At 37.0% G+C, this 19,135-nt stretch overlaps 1 protein-coding gene across 2 annotated transcripts in view; it reads left to right on the forward strand.

Annotated features, from left to right (window-relative positions):
- ADGRD1 (adhesion G protein-coupled receptor D1) overlaps positions 1-19,135 on the forward strand; it is a 170,326-nt gene that overhangs the window by 35,666 nt on the left and 115,525 nt on the right. For both annotated transcript variants that reach the window (XM_054219356.1, XM_054219357.1), the window contains 5 exons: positions 2,639-2,698; positions 3,960-4,077; positions 4,937-5,047; positions 6,790-6,865; positions 10,295-10,436. In XM_054219356.1, the coding sequence (XP_054075331.1) occupies positions 2,639-2,698; positions 3,960-4,077; positions 4,937-5,047; positions 6,790-6,865; positions 10,295-10,436 (507 nt within the window). The remainder of the gene's footprint in view (positions 1-2,638; positions 2,699-3,959; positions 4,078-4,936; positions 5,048-6,789; positions 6,866-10,294; positions 10,437-19,135) is intronic.

Below are 19,135 nucleotides of genomic sequence, written 5' to 3' on the forward strand. Positions count from 1 at the left end.
TTGCAAAAAATACATAAGGAAAAAGCAGTAGCTATTTTACAGAGTAGCAGAAGGTGAGCTTCAACCAGAGAAAATAGTTTAAGGGTCTCATTAGTTCTTGGGGTTATTATTTAATGCATAAATTATAAATACCTGGAACCACGACCACACATCAAAAGTAATTATTTAGTGGAGCAGGAAATAGAGTAGGAGAAAATAATTTGTTAATTTTTTCAGCTGCAAGTGTATCCAATGCAGAATATATCATTCTTAAAAAAAATTTTCAGCATTTCTCTGCATGGCCCAGCTGATCCAAAATGCAACAGATTGACAGTCACCTGACAGGTGCAGGACATGATGATGCTGTAATCAGAGTAGTGACAGCAGCAAAATGCATGAGTTAATAGCAAACTAACTAACTTGGATGCTGTGAGCACTCTAGTTGTGGCTCTATGGGTCTGGCCCTGAGTACCTGCCCAAGGTTATCAATTACTGCTGTCTGCCTGACCTTTCGTTAGCATTTATTGCTCCTGTAGTAAGCTGAGGGTAAGCCGTGCTATGGGTTATTCTTGCTGGACTCTGAAGTGGCAGAGGCACACATCCCACTCTGCTGTGGGAGGTAGAAAGCTGTGGGAGAGGGTCTGTCTGTGATGAGGGGTGTCCTTGGCTTTTGTGAGTTGATAGCTTTATCTTGCACTGGATTCTAACCACAGCCAGGACTCCTGTGTAGACATATCACAAATTGCCACTGAAACCAGTTCATGGTAAGATCTGGTCCAAAGTTTAACAGAGTAATTTATTTTTGTTTAAGCTAAACCGCAAATTAAAAAAAAAAAGGTGTTTTCTGCAGTCTGAGCTGAAGACAAGGGGTCATGTTCTGCTAACATAAAGTTAGCCTTCTGTAAAATGATGGGCACCTAATTCCCTGATTTCAGCAGGCTAGAAAGCTATTATTACAGTAATCAGCTCTGGTCTTGCTAGTGATTGTTTCTTTAAGCCTACGGGTAACACCAGGGTGACAAGGATTATTTACTCAGACAAACAGTATAAATAAATGCTTCTGAAAGCTACATGGACAGCAATTGGTGGTTTATGTTAAAAGCTTACATTTGCAAACTGTAAAGCTTTGATTTCATGAATCACATTTTAATATGTAGCAAAAACCCTTCTAAAAAGCTCTAATACAACATTTTCTTTGTTTTCCTGAAAATTTTGTGTGGGCTCTGAATCGAAAATGGAACATCAACCCGTCAGCTATTGTACCTGTTTCCCACATCATTTCAGTTGCCATTTGGTTGCTCATTCATGCTATCTGATGCTGCTTTGTGTGCCATGAAAGTGATTTGCAGACAGAAATGTGGGACATGATTATCTTTAGCAAAGCTATTTTAGGAAGTAAACACAAGAGAGTCCTGATCATACATGCAGACTCTGTCATTTGTCTGATTGATGATTAAGCTTTGTATTGTCTGCAGCTAATTCCCTGAGAGACAGGCACTGAGCATGCACACTATTTTCTGTAAAGTTATCTCTGTCCTGATTGTCACATGCCTCACAGCACAAGAAAATTTGATTTAAGTGATATGCAATAAACTTTCTGATTACTGGCACGCATTTATAATGCATTGCTTCTCTCAAATCTGACTTGTGTTTTCTGTTATAATGCTGCTCTGCTCAGTAGCTACAGCATTTCTGCTTTCCATCCTTTTCCAGCAGTCTAACACATCCTTTTTGGAGTAACTCTGGAGTGATGCTGTGACCTGAAAAGTGATACTCACTGAACACTCAGGGCATATGTGAGGTCCTGGGTTTAGGATAAGGTCTGTGCATGCCAGGTAGAATTCTGCACTGAATGTTTGACAGGGGCTGCGAGGTGTGTGCTACCCAAAAGTAGGGTCATATAGCAAAGCTCTGGGATTACCCTCTGTATTATGGCTTGAAAAATTATGCTCAGAAAAGTATTGCAGCTTTCTTCCATGTTTCTCAGTGGAACTTTTCTGTATTCAGTTGATGCTTTTAAGGCATTTTAACAGAGGAGTTTGAGCAGGAGATGTGGGTTTTTTTGGTTTTGGGTTTTTGTTTGTTTGGTTTTTTTTAATTTTCTGTGCTCCCTTTTCTAGTCCTTTTATTTGTCTTTATCAGCAAAACTCCTTAGGACAGGGACTGTATCAGGCTGAGAACTTGAACAGTGCCCACCATGACAGATCTTGACCTCAAAATCAACATTTAAGTGCAAAAGTTAAGCAGATAATAAATGGTACTAGTGATGGGACCCAGACATTTATTTAGTGCTGTTGAAATACCGTCATCTAAGAATAAAAGAGGTATTAATGTCATATGAGTTTAGATAAAATGGGAGAATAAGTTCACTCTAGTCTTAGTTCCAGTGCTCTCACCTCAGCTGTAGTATAATGATTGCACTTCAGGAGTTTCACAGTGGTGTTACTTTTAATAAATAAACTATTACTTTAAAGTGTCACCATACAGAACAAGATGAGAGTGCTGGCAGGTAGAGATGAATCTGTGACCCAAATGAAAATGGGCTTGTCATCTAAAAATAAACCTAAGAAAATCGTAGCAGAGATCTGCCTTGGATCCTTACCAGGAGATGTAGCTGATTAATAAATAATCAAACAACATAGTGTTATTTATCTTTTAGGCATTTTTAAAAGCTATTGAAGACTTTCTGTTATTGCCCAACTGGATGGATATACCAGAGGTAAGACAAATGGGCTCAGATTTAAAGATTACTTTAGTTGCATAATTCCACATAGATAGTAACGAAACTGTTTGCCTCTATTATTCTTCTTGTTAGGACTTTTTGGCAGAATGGCTATTTACTTTCTCATATGCCACTTTCATATTTACAGTAAAGATCCACAGACAAAACAATTATGTCATTTTCTTTTAGGATGTATTTTTGAGGGTTAAAATAAGGGAACTTTATCTGCTTCTATTTCCACATATTTCAGGATGAATAAGACAAAACTGTATTTATAAAATAACAGATACTTTCACTAAAGTTAGTGTTTAATCACTACCATTTTAGCACTGAACTTTGATATTTAAAAGCTTATATTTGATTTGTAGATTGATGTCTTTCAATGCTCATGCAATATGCATTTGTGCTTACCTGTTTAGTGAACTGAAGCTTTGAGAGAGATTAAACCTAACATAGGGAAAAGTAACCTGTATCAATATTCTTTCTCTTATAGTCTACCTTCTAGAGAGCAGAGAAATACTTGCAGGAGGAGCCAAGATTTTTGTTTTAAGTCTTAAGGGAGCACAGATTTCAGAGCAGAAAGCTTTTAAAAACTGAGAGAAAGAGAGGCTAAAGTAAATTAAGGTCTCACTGAAGCCTAAAAAACCTTTAAGACAAAAAGATGTCTAATTAATTAAAGTTTTGAGCCTAAAATTCTTGATGATCTCTGATAAAAATAGATCCCAGATAAAATAGATTCATTTTTCACTGAACCATGCATTCACTCTGAGATTTCATAGATCAAGTTTCAACATGGAGGGTTGTTTTCCAGGGGACATATAAATGCTTTGAAAGTAGCTTTGTACTTGGGACCATTTTAATAAAGATGATAGAAAGGCCAAACAGTAGTGTCTCAGCTTATATTCCGATAAAGATCTGATACCAGTCTTTATATATTGTCAAAATTATTTGCTCAGTTCTTGTCCTCATTCTGCTGAATCCTGAGTATAATTGACTGTCAAATTCTGGTGGGAGCAGAGAGTCATTTGGAGACATTCTATAAAACCTTATTTTATAAGGTCAGGCTCTGGGTGGCATCAATTTGTGTAACACGTTATCCGCTATATGTGGAAAAGGTTGTGGAGAAAGTCATATTTGACTTTGGACGATGGTGAGTTGAATGATGAGTCACACAGGAATTTAACATGGCACTTTGGCATTTTGTGCTATGAAGTGCCATTTCTTTTGTTGTAGAGCCTTCTCTTTCTTCTTCCCTCAGACTGCTCACGTATTTGGAAGTTTAATTCAAACTATTGACAGTGTGATGGCTCACATGACACGCAACCTGGACGAAAGCTCGTTACCTTTATCTGTTGAGGGCACGTCATCTGTGGCAGGTAGGATTTAGCAGAAATGTTCTTTCTGGACTGTCTGGGTGTCCTAAATGCTTCTGAGCTTGCAGCCCCTCCTTTGCCAACATGGAGGAAATCAAACCAGTGTTTCAGTTGTAGAAGGACGACTGTGCAGTTAATTCAGAGGTAATCAACTCTGACTGTACTTGAACCTCCCTGAGGTTATTTGGAGAAGGTTTTAGAATATGAATTCTATGAAATGAATCTGGTAATACTATACTAATAGGCAGTTAAAGGGCACAGAGCTCTTTAAAGTTGCAGATCTCTGGAGGCTACAAACCGTAATTTTGCAAGGTTTTTGCAAGAGATTGCAAATAATAGGAATAGTTTTGACCTTTTAGGAGAATTTTATTTTACTATTGTTTAGCAGCCTAGCACCCTAATTGCATCTGCGCCTTTGGATGCTACAGGTAGCAAAGGTAATTTATCTGTTCTGGCATTCTGCTCTGCTTTGAGATCCATGCGAGGTGACAAATAACGTGAGCAGTCACCAGTGCCATTAATCACTGCATGTGCTCTCTTGGACACTGGCATTCTCAAAAAAAGCACTGGCGGTCTGAAATAATGCCTTCAAATGTCAGTGGAAGTGTGTGTTATCAATCTGTCTTGCTTGCCCTGGTAAGCTCAGTATTTGAGCATGGGTGAAGTGATCCATGGTATACTAGCAGTAAGGAGTCAGATATAAAAGGCAGTTTTATACTCAGGGAATTTACTATATTTTCTGCAAACATCAGGGGTTTTAAACTTGAGACTTGCAGTAGCTATTAGGGAAGTCTAGTTACGTAGTCAAGTAGGATGTAGAGGCTATGGATTTTATCATATTTTTGTTTGGGTTATCACACAGATTACACCTTGGTCAAAATGCATCCTCAGACTCTGAATTTGTCCCACTATCGATTCCCATCTCGAGGACAGAGTTATATTTCCATTCCTAGTGAAGCTTTTCATGAAAAAGGTAAGAAAACATTTAAAGGGAGGAGCAGAGTCATGTAAACAGGGTATCCAAAAATTATTTTGCTTGAAAACAGTTTTGGTTTGCTTTATTTTTCCAAGAAACTAGATTGATCATCACTGATCGTACTGGCTCTAAAGAACCAGCAGTTGTCCTGTCGTACTAATAAATGATTAATGTGGTGGAATTTTCATATTACTTGAATTAATTTTGAATAATACAGCTGGGCCACGGAGACTGAAGCCATTTAAATTTGACATCTTTTTATACCAGAGAAGCCATACTGTCATAAATTATTCTTAATCATGTGAACTGGTTATTTTTAAGAAATTCCAGGATGCCAGATCAGGTATTACTTATCCCTTCACGGAAAATAACTCTTAAAATGTTGTATGAAATTAAACTATAAAATGTCAGTTTTAAGCAACAGCAACTACAGAAACAGAATGAAGATATAAACTACAGTCAAGGCAAAAAGGCAGAACTCAGAAATCCATACCTAGGCTAAAATTTTAATAATCTCAAAAGCAAGGTACGGCAAAAATCTGAAGCTTTAGTCAGGACTCTAAAATAACATTGTTTGAAGTTAATTATCCATGTTTTAATCAGGGATTGAAGGAACCTATTTACAGAAACATTTCCCTGCATCTTCAAATCTGACCTATGTGCCCTGAATTGCAACCCGTGGAATTTACACACCTGGAGACCTTTCCGCAGTCACCTCTGTCGAAGGAGGGTCGGTCCCTTATTCATAAAGTGCGAAGTCAGCTGCAGATAACCTGCAGTGAGAAAGACTCTATTAATTACTGAACCGTCTACCTGATTTGTGGTGACAGCTTTGTTTCTTTGCACTGGCAGGGGGCTCTGTCTGGAGACTTCACTGCAAGTGCTCTGAGGCTTGAATAACTGAATTGCAAACCAACTTATAATGCCAAAAATAGCATGTGGGGGGACTTTTTTTCCTTTCCCACTTATAAAGTCTCTCACCATGCAGATTGGTTTTTTTTTTCTTTTTTCTTCAGAACATTATTATGGTTGGTATCCTGAAATGATCCAGCCCATTAAATGTTTAACTCTTTTTCCAGCTAAAGTTCGCTTCTGAGTAATTTCATCCTTCAGGCCACACTTGTTGCTGTCCAAATGAGCTTACCTAAAAATTTATTATTCCACCTCAAACAGTTGACACTATAAATACTTGGAACCCAGCAAAAGGGATAGTGAAAGACATCTGTGTGGCTGACACTTAGAAAATACGCATCTCTCTCTTCACTCAGATGATGGAGAACCCATAAATACTTGGAATGCAGGCAGCAAACAGACAACCAAAGTGGAAAATGGTTGCCTGTGTCGGAGTTTCACAAATTGCCAGTTAACAGAGGTGGTGAAATAGCCTTGAGATTACTGTAGCTACCATTGAGATATTGACTCTGGTATGTCATATGACCCTTTCTGATGCTAGGTGGGGGATTTATAGCTGACAACTGATTACTTTAACAACTTATTTTGGAACTACAGGTGCACAGGGCAGGCATCCTTACTCTTCATATCTGTCTCCCGTGCCTTACTGCAAGGTGTTCATACTTTTTCACATACTTGAAAGAATAATCAGAAATCTGTGAAAGCAAAAAAATGAAAGTTTACAGAAGTCAAGGCTCTTAATTAACACAGAGTTTCCAGTCTAGGATAGAAGTGTCTCTTGCTTACAACTATTGCTCTGAGCAATAACTCCTGTTCCCTTTTCACAGCTTGGATTACCATTGTTGGCCTGCTTTACCATAACATGCATTATTTCTTTCATAATATCAACCCTATGGATACCAAGTAAGTATCTCAGACCTCTAATGCTCTAACAGCTTGTTTATTACCTTAGTGATATACTTTACCACAGACATGTCATTATCGACTGTAAATAAATTGTGAGCCATAATCCTGATTCTGCAATATTGAGGACATGTAGTCATTAACTAGAGAGAGATTAGAGCTTACATTAGATGTTTTACTTTATGTTGTAGTAAAATAGATTTCCGTAGCGACATGTTTATCTTTCTTTGTCTTCTCTTTCCATTCATCATATCTGGTATTAAATTTCATAATTTTAATCTGTCTCATAAAAGGAAATCACATCTTTTCTCCTGACACATATAAAGATAAAGCTTGTGCTTAAATGAAACAAGTAAGAAAACATAACATCCCTCTTTAGATAAAATCTGAATCCTAATCCTAGAAACCAGCAAGGTAATTTTACAACAGGAGACAAGGCAATGCTTAAAAGACTTTTTGTTTTATATGCTGCATCAATGAAATCATTAGCAGATAAGATAAAGTAAATGCAGAGCTGTATTCCTCTCAGCAATACAGTTCCCCAGGGAATTTTGCAAGGCCATTCACGTAAATCATTACACTTTCCTTTTAATCTAGTATGACTTTATGTTTTTATTTCATCTATACTGGGGTACATAGATTAGTTTACACTTTTTCTCAGTCTTTTCCAATCTGATTTTCAGTGTGTTGTTTATGACAGCAGAAGGAAAGATGCAGCATCTCAGCTGTCATGAATGTCAGGGATTGCCTCCCGTTCTTTACATACAGCTACACGGAAGGTCATGGTTGCAGGAACTCACTTGTGATCTTCAGGGTAAAAAATCATGGTTTATGACCAGACTAATCACACTGAGATATTCACACAGCTATTATTAAATAGCATTTTTTTAATCAAGTAGCAACTTGTACTGTTGTTTACCTTGCTTTCAAAAAAAGGGAACTTAATAGGTGGCTGTAAAGGAACCATCTCATTAATGTGCAATATTTCTTACCGACATGAAGAAATAGAGGCAATAATTTATGACAGCTTATGTTTTTCAAACAGGAGGATCAGTGCAATTTATTAAGATAATAAGATATAATCTCAAATTCTCGGAGAGAGAATGAGAATTAATGTGGTCTTGACTTAGTTCAAAGTTTAGCGAACACAATATGATTAAAGATGCTGCATGTCAAAACACTGTTCTAACGCATTGTCATGGAGGCCACGCTTCTAGGAGTCTGATAAAGCAAAATAAAAGTTATGTCAACTTCGTGAACATTCTCTGAACTTTGTGGAATAGGAAAGCCTGGAGACTCATTCCTGTTCCACCAAGTTGTATGTATTTTTATCCCTCATTTTTGAGACGGATGGATCTTGAGAAGGATTTTGAGAGGGGAGGATCTGGCCCTGCTGTAATGCGAAACACAAAGACACTGAAGAAGATACATCTCGTAGAGTTCTATAACTAATCTAAACTACTTGAACTGTTGGCAGTCTGTAATGCACTACAGAATCACATCTATAAAATTCTAGATGCAGATCTGTCCAAAAAGCAATCTAAAAAACTAGTAATACAAGGAATGCTTGCTTAGTGATTTTCCTCTGCAGAATAAAACCCCAGGTATTCAAAAAATGTTTTAAAAATAAGTATGCAGTTCTCTCCTGCTTGGTTTTCTTTTTTTATGCTGTACTGCTGTAACTTTTTTGCTTATATTTCAGTAGAATAACAGCACTTTCCCAGAGTAGTTTGTTTTAAAGACCTTCTTTTATGTTCCTTCTAGCACTGGGATACTTGAACACCTGTAATTTGAAGCCTGTCCATTTTCTTTTTAAGGGCGTTTTTTTTTTCCTTTGTGGTGGAAAGCTAAAACCAAAACTCATGGAGCTTTTGTGCTGTACAGACAGATGACTTCTATTTTCAGACTACATAAATAGCAGTTTCTAAGGGGAGTTAGTTTTGATTCTTTAAAAAAAAAAATCAAAACAAAAGGTTTTGAGCCCAGTTCTGCTCCCGCTTATACACAGTTTGTGTAAAGCTGTAGTAATCTCACTGAAGGTAATCGGCTGACAGACTCACTGCCATCTAACATCCAGGCCACAGTGAAGAAAGGCTTGTGTATGCAAGCACGAAACACAAAACACTGTTTCTTGCTCATGGTGACGTTTTTTCACACCTCAAAATTCATCTACCTATTTAAAGTTAAAATGGCAGATTATAGGCATGGAAAAAACGTCCATCCTGTTAATTTGTGTAGGAGAAATCTCAAAATGTCAGATAGCAGTCTTAATGTTACAAGTCCTTCTCTAAACTTTTCATATAAGAGTAGCAAAATCCGCTCTAAGATTAACAAATTCGAATCACATGCTGGTTACTGGGAGCAGAAGTAATCTCCAATACTGATGTTTTTCCATGGTTAGCACTAAGGACTGGTGCTTGGGCTTGTGCTCTATGAGTTCTGTTTTATTTGACCTTGCTGAGGGACTGAACAAAGTTATTTTAATGTCTGATGCTTTTTTTTCTTTTCCCTGAAAGAAAAACAAGAAACCATTGCAAACAGGTGGCAGATGTAAATAAGATGGGTTTTTTAATGTGCTTTGTAAATTGGCTCTTTCCAATGGTGTGCTATGTTTGGAAACCCACACTGATGGTTAATTCGCCATGGCTCATGTTTCTCATAGTGAATGCCATTCTTTCACAGAGTGAAGAGGTGGATGACAGAGACCATTTCACTCCTGCGCAGTTTCTTACTGATGGTGTAAAAAACTTTACCCTACAGCCAAATAGATCTTAGTTACTCCTAAATGTGCAAAAATGCCAAAGTCATAAGTTTTAGCTGAAAGCAGAAATAAAAGGGTTCTTATGTATTGCAGAGTTACTTCAGCCTAGAAAAAAAACATTACCTGGACTAATCAGATGTTTCGTCAGGTTCTGCTGTTTGTATTGTGACCTGAGTTACTCTCTAACAAACCTAACTGGACATAATCCATTTTTCAAAGTAAAGCTATAAGTTACTTCTAAATATATTCCTACGTATATTTTTATAGCATTATATCTATGTGTCTTACACACTAATATGTATGTTTAATTAAACATCCTGAAATCCCCCAAGTTTTCTCCTCACTTAGATTGCTTTGCTTAGTTTATTTTTAGATCCCTTACTTCGTAGGATTCTCGTTATCTAAAGCACTTTCAGCAAGGTTTATAAACATTTGCAAAAGAGGAGCAGAACGAAGGCATACTTATGATACCAAGTCTCCTAATGTCCCTCTACTTTGTAGCTGTTGTTTCTAGTCCTGTAGGATCCTTTAGGGCCAGATCTTGCTCCCCTATAGAAATTAATTGACTTGAATAGAAAAAGGAGTTCCTGTGTTCCTGTTGGTGTGGGCGTTGTGGGTAAACAAAAAAATGTTGTTCTACTTCCTTAATATATTTGTTTCTTTCCAAGGATTACTGAAGCTGCTGCCTACAAAGGTTATATGATCTCAGCAACCAGTTATCTTATCTCTATCAAAGTGGAACCTCTGCCCAAGTTGTCCCACAATCTGTCAGGATCTCCTCTTATTACTATCCAGCTCACCCACAAATTGGTAAGTGAAATGGAAACTACCAGTTTAGGCTATTGTCAGGGCTGTTCAGAACTTCAGCGTATATGACTACTTTGGGCTTGTCTTATAATTTTTGTAGGCATTTTTAGTAGCAATTCAGATGGCATTTGTGACTACAATATTATGTTTTTCTAACCATTACGCTTCAATGACTTCTGTTTCCATCACTGCAAAAGTCTGATTAGTGCACATGTTGAAAAAGAAGGTGAAATGACAAGTATAGCTTTAGGCATTTCTGTATGTATTGTTCTATGGATGTGTTTGTGCAATCTAGAATAGGATGGTATGAATTACTGCTTTCTCATTAGAGCTGTCAAAAACAGGAACTCACTCATGGTTTTTGCTTTTTGGTCTTAATCCACACTGAGATAACTGAGGTGTTTTGAATGTTCTCATGTATAAACCCAGAGAAGGAACTCCTCCAAGGGCAGATACAAGTATGATGGGCAGAACATCTTCTGGGGTAGGAGTGGAGCAGGTTCAAATCCCTATCCTAGTGTGAACTGCCCTTTCTAGAGAGCAGAGCATTCTGAATCTGAGAAACAAGAGACAAGAAATATGAAAATCTGAGAAAACTTGGAGACAAGTTTTATTCAAATTGATCGATTACTGTAAGACATTTCAGTTTCACCAAATTAGTGTATTTCAGGAAGAAACTGGAAAAATATCTGGTTTTGTTTGCTCTTGGAGAAAAAGGCAAGGCATCTCTTTCTGTCTTGTCAGTGGAATGGAGAATAGTTGGGTTTCCTAGAAAACATCTTAGATGTTCTTCTGAATATTTTGTCATATTCTTCTTTTAACGGCTGTTTTCAAACCGGTTTATCTTTCTCCTGTTGGGCTTCTGATAAAGATAGAGTAGGCTACAGAAAACAAATATATGAAAAAACCCTAAGGCATAGAAATGAAAAGTGTTGTTTTGCTGACAGTTTTTCAAACTAAGGACTCTCCTGAATGTCCCTAGTGGCCTCTTAGAAGACTATATTTTGTGTAGATCATTTATAAAATGTACTTTGCTTTCTTTATTCAGGTACCTCCTCATGCTTCAATATGATGATTTACTAGCAGGCTGTTGAACAAACCTGTGTCTTTTCCTTTATGCCTGTTGACTTTCACTGTGAAGATCACTGTGATCTTGGTGTATACAGATAGAAATTCTACATTTATCATCTGTCTCTCTCTCTGTTTCAGTTAGCAGAATCCATGAGAAAGTGGTATGAACACATCTGTCTAACATACTGTATGACAGATACAGGTTGATTGGGAGTTTCAGGCTCTACCTAGAGCAGTGTGTGCTTTATACTGTGCTCTTCCAGAGCTCTTATTGCTAATTGGCAATGCATTCACAGCTGGCCATCTATTATGTACCATAATATTTTTACAGTTACTTCCATTTTAGGGAGTGTTCAGGTCTTACTAATCCTCCTAACCCCTGTTCAGATGTGACTTGGTTTTGGTGTTTGAGATTTTTTTTGTGTGTGTCTGTGTTTTTGTTTGTTTTTTTTAATTTATTTTATTTTTTCAGATCCCCACAGGAAATGGGGAAATTTATCCCATTGTGTTAACAGCATTGAAAAAGTAGCTTAGTGCTGTCTGAAATCAGTCCATAAATACACGTCAATGCATTTGTGTTTAAAGTGCTGATAATTTTAATTGCAAGGGGGGAAATATTAGAAATATTTCTAAATGTGTAGTGAGCATGATCTTAAACTCTGCTCACTAAACTGTACTGGGATAATAAATGTGCTAGATCTTGCTGTTACCCATACAAGCCTGAAAGGAGACGGATAAAGCACAAGCCGCCGCCCTCTGAAAGGCTAAAAGACTCTTTACCCACTTGGTTACTCGCTCCAGTAATAATCTGTGTCTGGCTTTTACATCTTATTAACTGGTACCGTCCTGTTACTTTGAGAAGTTTGAGATATAATGAAGTTTTCCTCTACAAGTATATTTAGAAAATTCATAATCTCATTGTGTTTTTTAACCATGAACAATTTGTGGACTTGAATTAGAAACTGGTCCCATGCTGGACTAAATACCTATTTCTCCAATGTTTTTCAAATCAAAATTCAATTCAACTGTGTGAGATACTTCTATCCTTCTTCCAGAACCTAATTTCAGTATTATCTGATGATGAAGCAGTTTGTATATCTCCTACCTTGGCTTCTAAACTTCCTTTTAAAATTCCAAATCACACGTAAAAAATGTAAATGCTAAAAACTTTCAAATACCAAAACTTTCTGGAATCAGAAAATCTGTTTTGACATGATAAAATTTTTTTTATTGAAATTTTTTGTTTGCCATATTTCATTTCTATTGTTTTCCCAGTGGAAGGGTGTAATCTAGAGTCAGAATAAGTGTTTAAAAGGAGAAATAGGTGTAAAAGTTTGTAAAGAGAATTAGCTTGAGATCTGGGCAATGGGGAATACATCTAGTTATCTGCTCTGCCTTTCTTGGACTTTTTGTGTTGTTGGTTTGAATTTGCTAAGAAAAGCTATTAATCAGTGAGCAACAGAACCAACACAAATGACACTGGGTATCTTATACATGGACTCCAAATTCTGTGAGTAATCTTTAGAAATAAAGATGTAGTGTAGATGGAAATACACTGAATATTTGTCTGTGGGGAAGGTGCATAGTAAGGAGTTGAGATGAATGTGTGCAGCTCTGCTGAAGTGGTATATATGTTGAATTTGATAGGAATATACATTACATTCACTTGCTTATGGCACCCATGGCTTTGGGAATATAATTTCTCTTCTGGCTGTTAATTAGTGGATATGTTTTATATCAGGGAAAGGATTGATAGATGATACCTTCCAGTTAAGCACAGGTAAGGCAACAGTGGGCCAAAAGTGTTCTCTTTTACACTGCTGTAGATTTTTAAAAGGCTCCAATAAATTCCATGGAATAATTTTAAACAATATAAATTTAGACAATTTACTTGTGTGAATTTGCTTAAGTAATTTATCTAAATAAATTCACAAGTAAATTTAAGTAAGTGAAGTTACTTAAGCAGATCGGGAAATGACTGCATGTCTGAAACCTTTCATAGGATAGCAGCACAGGTTCTTTCTATCATATTACATATTACTTTGTCATTTGGTGGAGTATGATCACTCATGAAATAAAAGCAGAATTTAAAATGTGTAAGAATTTCTGTCTGCAAGATCACTGTGTTAAGTATGTAATTTAAAATAAAGAATAACAGTCAAGCTATTTATGTAACTTTATGATTGAATATAATGACTAAGCCAAGAGCATAAAATCTGGCTTAGAAACCTGTTTCATCCATTAAAATACTGCTTGCTTGCTTATAATAATGAGAGAAACATTTGAAGCGGATACCAACTTCAGTCTTATAGTTGCCTGTTTGTTCCACATAATGTTCTCAGTTTAACAGAGAGGGAAGTAATAAGAAAAAGTAAAAATAAAACGTCCAAACAAATAGTTTTTCTCTATTAAAATTTAAATTTGAGTCTGAATTTTTTCATAGTATCATAGAATCATTCAGTTGATCTGATTTAGTTGTAGCTACTCCAGTGGAATCTACTGGATTGCACAAGTAGAAAAATGAGGTGAGAAAGGAGAATATGATTTCATGTACTGATTGTAGTGATACTTGGCACAGCATAATAAAACTTCAATTCATTTTCTCCTCACGTACATAGGAAAAATGCCAATCATTGAGCAACAGGAAAAAAAGAGGGAATAAAATAAAACATGTCTATTTTAGGAAATAGTTACAATGAGAATGTCTATGAACTGAATATCACCTCTTGATAAATGCTCTGTGAAGTTTTGATTCATTCCACAGCCGAAGTCACTGTTAGTTAAATCTTCCCTTAGGCAAGGATTCTCTGGGTTTCTCTGGAATTGTCTGCATTTTTTATGTAGCTTTTAGGAGCTTGTGAGATGATTAAATTTCTCTTTCTTTTTGAAACATAAGACAATACAAACTGATGCTAATATTTAATCAATTATGTGTGCATGCAGGGAATATTTATAAATGATGTGATAATGCTTCCTTTTCTAGAGAGCACTATGGGGCAGTGGGCACCGAGGGCACAGAAGAGATGGCTGCCCACCCTGGGGGATGGGCTGGAGACTAAACTGGTGCTGTGGAGCACAGGAGTTAAGTCCCCATATACGTACACTCTTAATTTCATGGGTACAAGGACTAGGGAGACTAGACTGCAGACTCACCTCCGTCAGAGAGGACATAAGAAGAGGGCATCAGTAATTACAGCCATTGGATCTTGATGTTCAGGCTGGCAGCTGGATTCTTATAGGACCAATATTGCTGGTTGACATTCTTTCTACCAACAGAGCAGGCAGAAAATTTTCTGGTCAAGCTCCTGTTAGTGGAAAATAGTTTTCTGACTTAAAATAGAAATTCTCATGAATCAGGATGAATAAGTCAGCCCAATTTTTCACAGAATACAAATATTACTTGCTTAATTCTTTTTAAGTAGTAAATACTCCCTGTGGATAGGATAGACATGTATATTTTACTACTTACAGTATTTTTGTTTTGTCACTATTCTAATAATGGTTTTGGTTGTACAATCCCTGAAACCGTTTCTTTCTGTTACTCTTTCTTTTATCTTACGAAAATATTAACAGCTTTAGAAAGATTGCTTTGCAAGAAGACTTCATCAAGGACTTAAAATTAACTTCTTTGTATAAGAACATAAAATGATTGTGTTATTCTTTCTGCCATTCTGACGCACTGCTCTTTCCATCCACAGTGTGCACTTTTATAATACAGTGACAGAGCCAGGAGTTAAAAGCAATTCTCATTTTCCTTCTCTGTAGATAGAAGATAGCTTTCTAGTGATGTTTGGGGATCACTGAGGGCCTCGTTGCTTGAGACTTGTGACATATTGAAGAATTACATTCATGGATCTTTTTAATGACTGTCCCTTCTCACTGCTTAGAGTATAAGATGAAGATGAGAGAGAAATAGTAGTATTTTGTGACACTGTAGACTCAGATCTATTGCCACTCTGTTAAGCTGTTTTATTAATAGTGGGATTTTAAATGTCATTAAATATTTTATACTGTTGATTCAATGTTTGTCCTAATGTAGTTTTCCCAGTCAACATACACATGTTCAAAGAACGTGAAGAGCTTGCTCTCTGTATACTTATTCTTTCTATAGCTCACCTGAAAAACTATCAGACAAAGGCTGTAATACAAGAAAATTATGTTCATTGAGAGCTAGTATCGCCTGTAATTGCAGCACATTCAGTGTGAACACACATTTTCCTCTAAACTTACCAGCTCCCTTGATATGCCTGCTGATTGCGTCAGGTTGTAGTATGTAGTAGTCTCTATTGTTCTGGAGACTGCAACGCTTCCAGCCCTTCAAGGAGGATCAGAGTGAGAATAAGGGAAACAGTAAGAGGATCAACAGTGTTAAACATGGCTTATCTCTAGAAAATGTGTCTTATGGCTGAGAATCTGACAGCATGGTATTTATGGGAGCCCTTGATGAACTTGAACCAAAAGAAAAGGCTATGTTCCTACTGGATAGCTACGCACATCAAACTCACTGTTACAGCTTGGTGACCTGTCCAGATGTTTTGTAATGAAGCAACGGTACGCTTTGTAAAATCATTATCCTCACAAAAATTCTGCTTCTGGCAAGATGTTTTTCATAGCAGGAGCAACTACAGAAGAACTTATACGATCCAAGAAATTACAGTACATGGTGGAAATTTAGAAGACCTGAATGTCAAGGCTGAAATGCATACACAACATGCCCTGGCAAGTGTCAGAAGAGGCAATGGGGCAGAAATGGTGGAAAACTGCACCAATATTTTGTAAAATCCATGTGGCTATGTAGCATATACCTTGATATTTGACCACACTGAAGTCACTTTGTCACTGTTGTGGGGAAAATGTAGCTATAAATTCTTGTCTTTCCTGACAAGGCAGCTGACCATCTTTCAGCACGTAGAAATACCAGCTTGGTGTAAATCCAGGCATATTTGGTGCAGGGAGGGTAAAGGACTGGCTAAGGTGACGAGACGAAAGGGGAACGTTCATACCCTGGATGATGCATCAGAGCACGCTGTGCTCACTGCTCTGTCGATCCCTTACTGTTGACTGGTCCCATCTCGTATTCTGTTGTATGAGTTTCTTAAATCTCCAGAACCAGGAGTCATGTGAGAGCCTCAGCATTCATTATTGTAAGTGCATCCTGCGCGTCTGGGAAGTGCTCTCTTGGGGAACTCCTTTTGGAGATGGTAACGCACAGGGAAAAGATAGACCTCCTCTTCTCTTAACTGTGCTCCCATTATAAAAAAGTGCTGGCTTCTCTTGCAGTTCAGGCGGATAGAGGTAAGGTTAAGGAACACTTTCATTGAGCTTTTAATGAGGCAAAGGGACTTTTGCCTCTAAAAGGTACCGAAACAACAGCCTTCTCTCTGTTGTCTTTTGCCTGGCTAGCAGTGTGCCGTATCGCCAGGTTTGTTTAACATCATTACTGATAGGAAAATAAAATGGGAGAAGAACCAATTTCCATTTGTACACAAATATTAGTGCTACTATGAGAGAGACAAATCAATGTGGAGCCAGCTTATTTTTATGGCAAGTTAAGTGTTGACTAATTCATATATCGATCGAGGAAAAGCAATGACTTTTGCCCACATCTGCAGAACAAAGGTATAATTTTTTGATGGATGGACTTTGCCAGAAAAAATTGAATAAAATACAATTAAAGCTGTGACTCTTACAGAGTGCACCACAATGAAGCAAAAGGAGAAAATAATAATAAAACTTGTAATTTAAAAATCAATACAAAGTTCTGCACTTTGTTACAGAAGTTAAATCCTTGCTATAAAGAATACAGAAAATCCATTGAGTTCAAATGAGAAATGAACATAGTTGCAGCTAATTTTTTTGACCCTGGGCAACCTTAAAATACCAATATTCAGTAAGAGGATATACAGCTTCTCTTAAAAATACAATAGTGCTGTATTGTTAATATTAATGGAAACATCCCAGGACGTATTTTCTCATAGAAATCCATTCTAAAAGCCTAGAAAGGCACAGTAACAAAAAAAAAAAGTAGATTTTCATTAAGCCCATTGACGATTATGACTTGTAAGAATCAGGATTTCATTGGAATAAGTTGTAATTCATAGAAGGTTTCATTTCCACGTCAGAGCAGACTTAAGCCTTTGGAGGCACAATACTTTCCATGTGTTATCACTCATTTGTCATGAAACAATTCCTCTTTATAAATGAGTCCTTTGCCTTTGAGGTGGCTATTGTAACAGGACCAAGAGTATCATGAAGTGGTTGAATGTTTTTGGAAGTGTAGAAGTAAAGTTTGCTTTCAATTTTAAGTTTAGTTGCTGACTTTTATTCTTTGGGTATGTGGGTAACTTTATATGTTGGGTTCCACTTAGTATCTATAAAATTACCTCTTTCCTAAAGAAAATAACCACTGGTGACTGGAACCAAGTGTTATCAATCTACAGCAAAAAGCTTCTGCTTTTTCTCTTTCAAATTTCTGCTTGCAAGTGACAGTGCACCAGCAGTTGGAGGTCAGTCAATACCAAGCAATAAACTTTGAGAAAATCTTGCTGACTTATAAACCCAGAACTGAATTCCAGAGTTATCCTGTTTTACTGAACTGTGGCATCGTGTGCTACTTCGCACTCTGCCTTTGATTGAACATTTGTCACAGGAGGAGAAGAGAAAATTACGGGGTTTATATTTGACATGATCAAATCTGGTACAGTGATGTAGAGTTCTGTCCCAGCCGTGAACGCAGTTTCTAAATTCAATTCAGTTCCTCTTGTTTAAGTTCCTCATCAGTGACTACATCCTCAAAACATCCTTGCATGTGGTGCTGGCTTATTGCAGCAGTTCCAGCTGCTTGTGCTACATTTAATGAAATGTCAGTGTTTCTGCTATAAAACATTGTTTCTCTGCACAATGTTAATACAAATATATACATATTTAAATTTTATGAAAAAAAGTTACTGCAGAGGGGAAGTAGCCAATATGCAGATGTTAATAACCTCGATGTTTAAAATTTTAAATAGAAAAGTAATACCACCAGCCCTTAATCCCCACTGTGAGAATGGATCCTGTAAAATCTCTCTTGATGGCGTCAAGCTGTTTTGAAGTGGCAGAGGCAAACTGTAGAATCTGAAATCCCAAAAAGCTGCGTTTAGCTTCAAAATGCCAAAATTATTGTTTTTAAAAAAGGTCAGAGATAGTTTTGATGATTTGAGAATTTCAAATTCATTGGAGTCAGATACTTGGAGAGACTGTGTTTTCAAAACTGTTTTGTAAAGAGATATATTAAATACAAAGGGTAAGGTTCTGGTTTAATTACAATCCTTGGTAGAACTGCTGACTCCCATTGGGCCAAGCCTTCAGTCCTCACTCTAACGGTGATCTAATGTTGTGTTCAGACTGGTACAACTCCATTATTCATAACAATTTGAAGAGAAAGCAATGTATTTGTTTCAGGTAGTTTGTCTGTTCATTGTACTCACAGCCAGTGTTTTTTAGTGAGTAGAAATCTAATGTTAACGCATTCCTGTCTCTCCATTAGTAATATATTGAACAATCCATGTAATAGCAAAAAGAGAAAGGACTTTCCGGATCCTGTGGATGCATTGACTTAACCCTAGGCAGGTTCAACTCAGTTTGTCTTC

Source organism: Rissa tridactyla, chromosome 13, assembly GCF_028500815.1.
Source record: "Rissa tridactyla isolate bRisTri1 chromosome 13, bRisTri1.patW.cur.20221130, whole genome shotgun sequence".
Taxonomy (NCBI): Eukaryota; Metazoa; Chordata; class Aves; order Charadriiformes; family Laridae; genus Rissa; species Rissa tridactyla.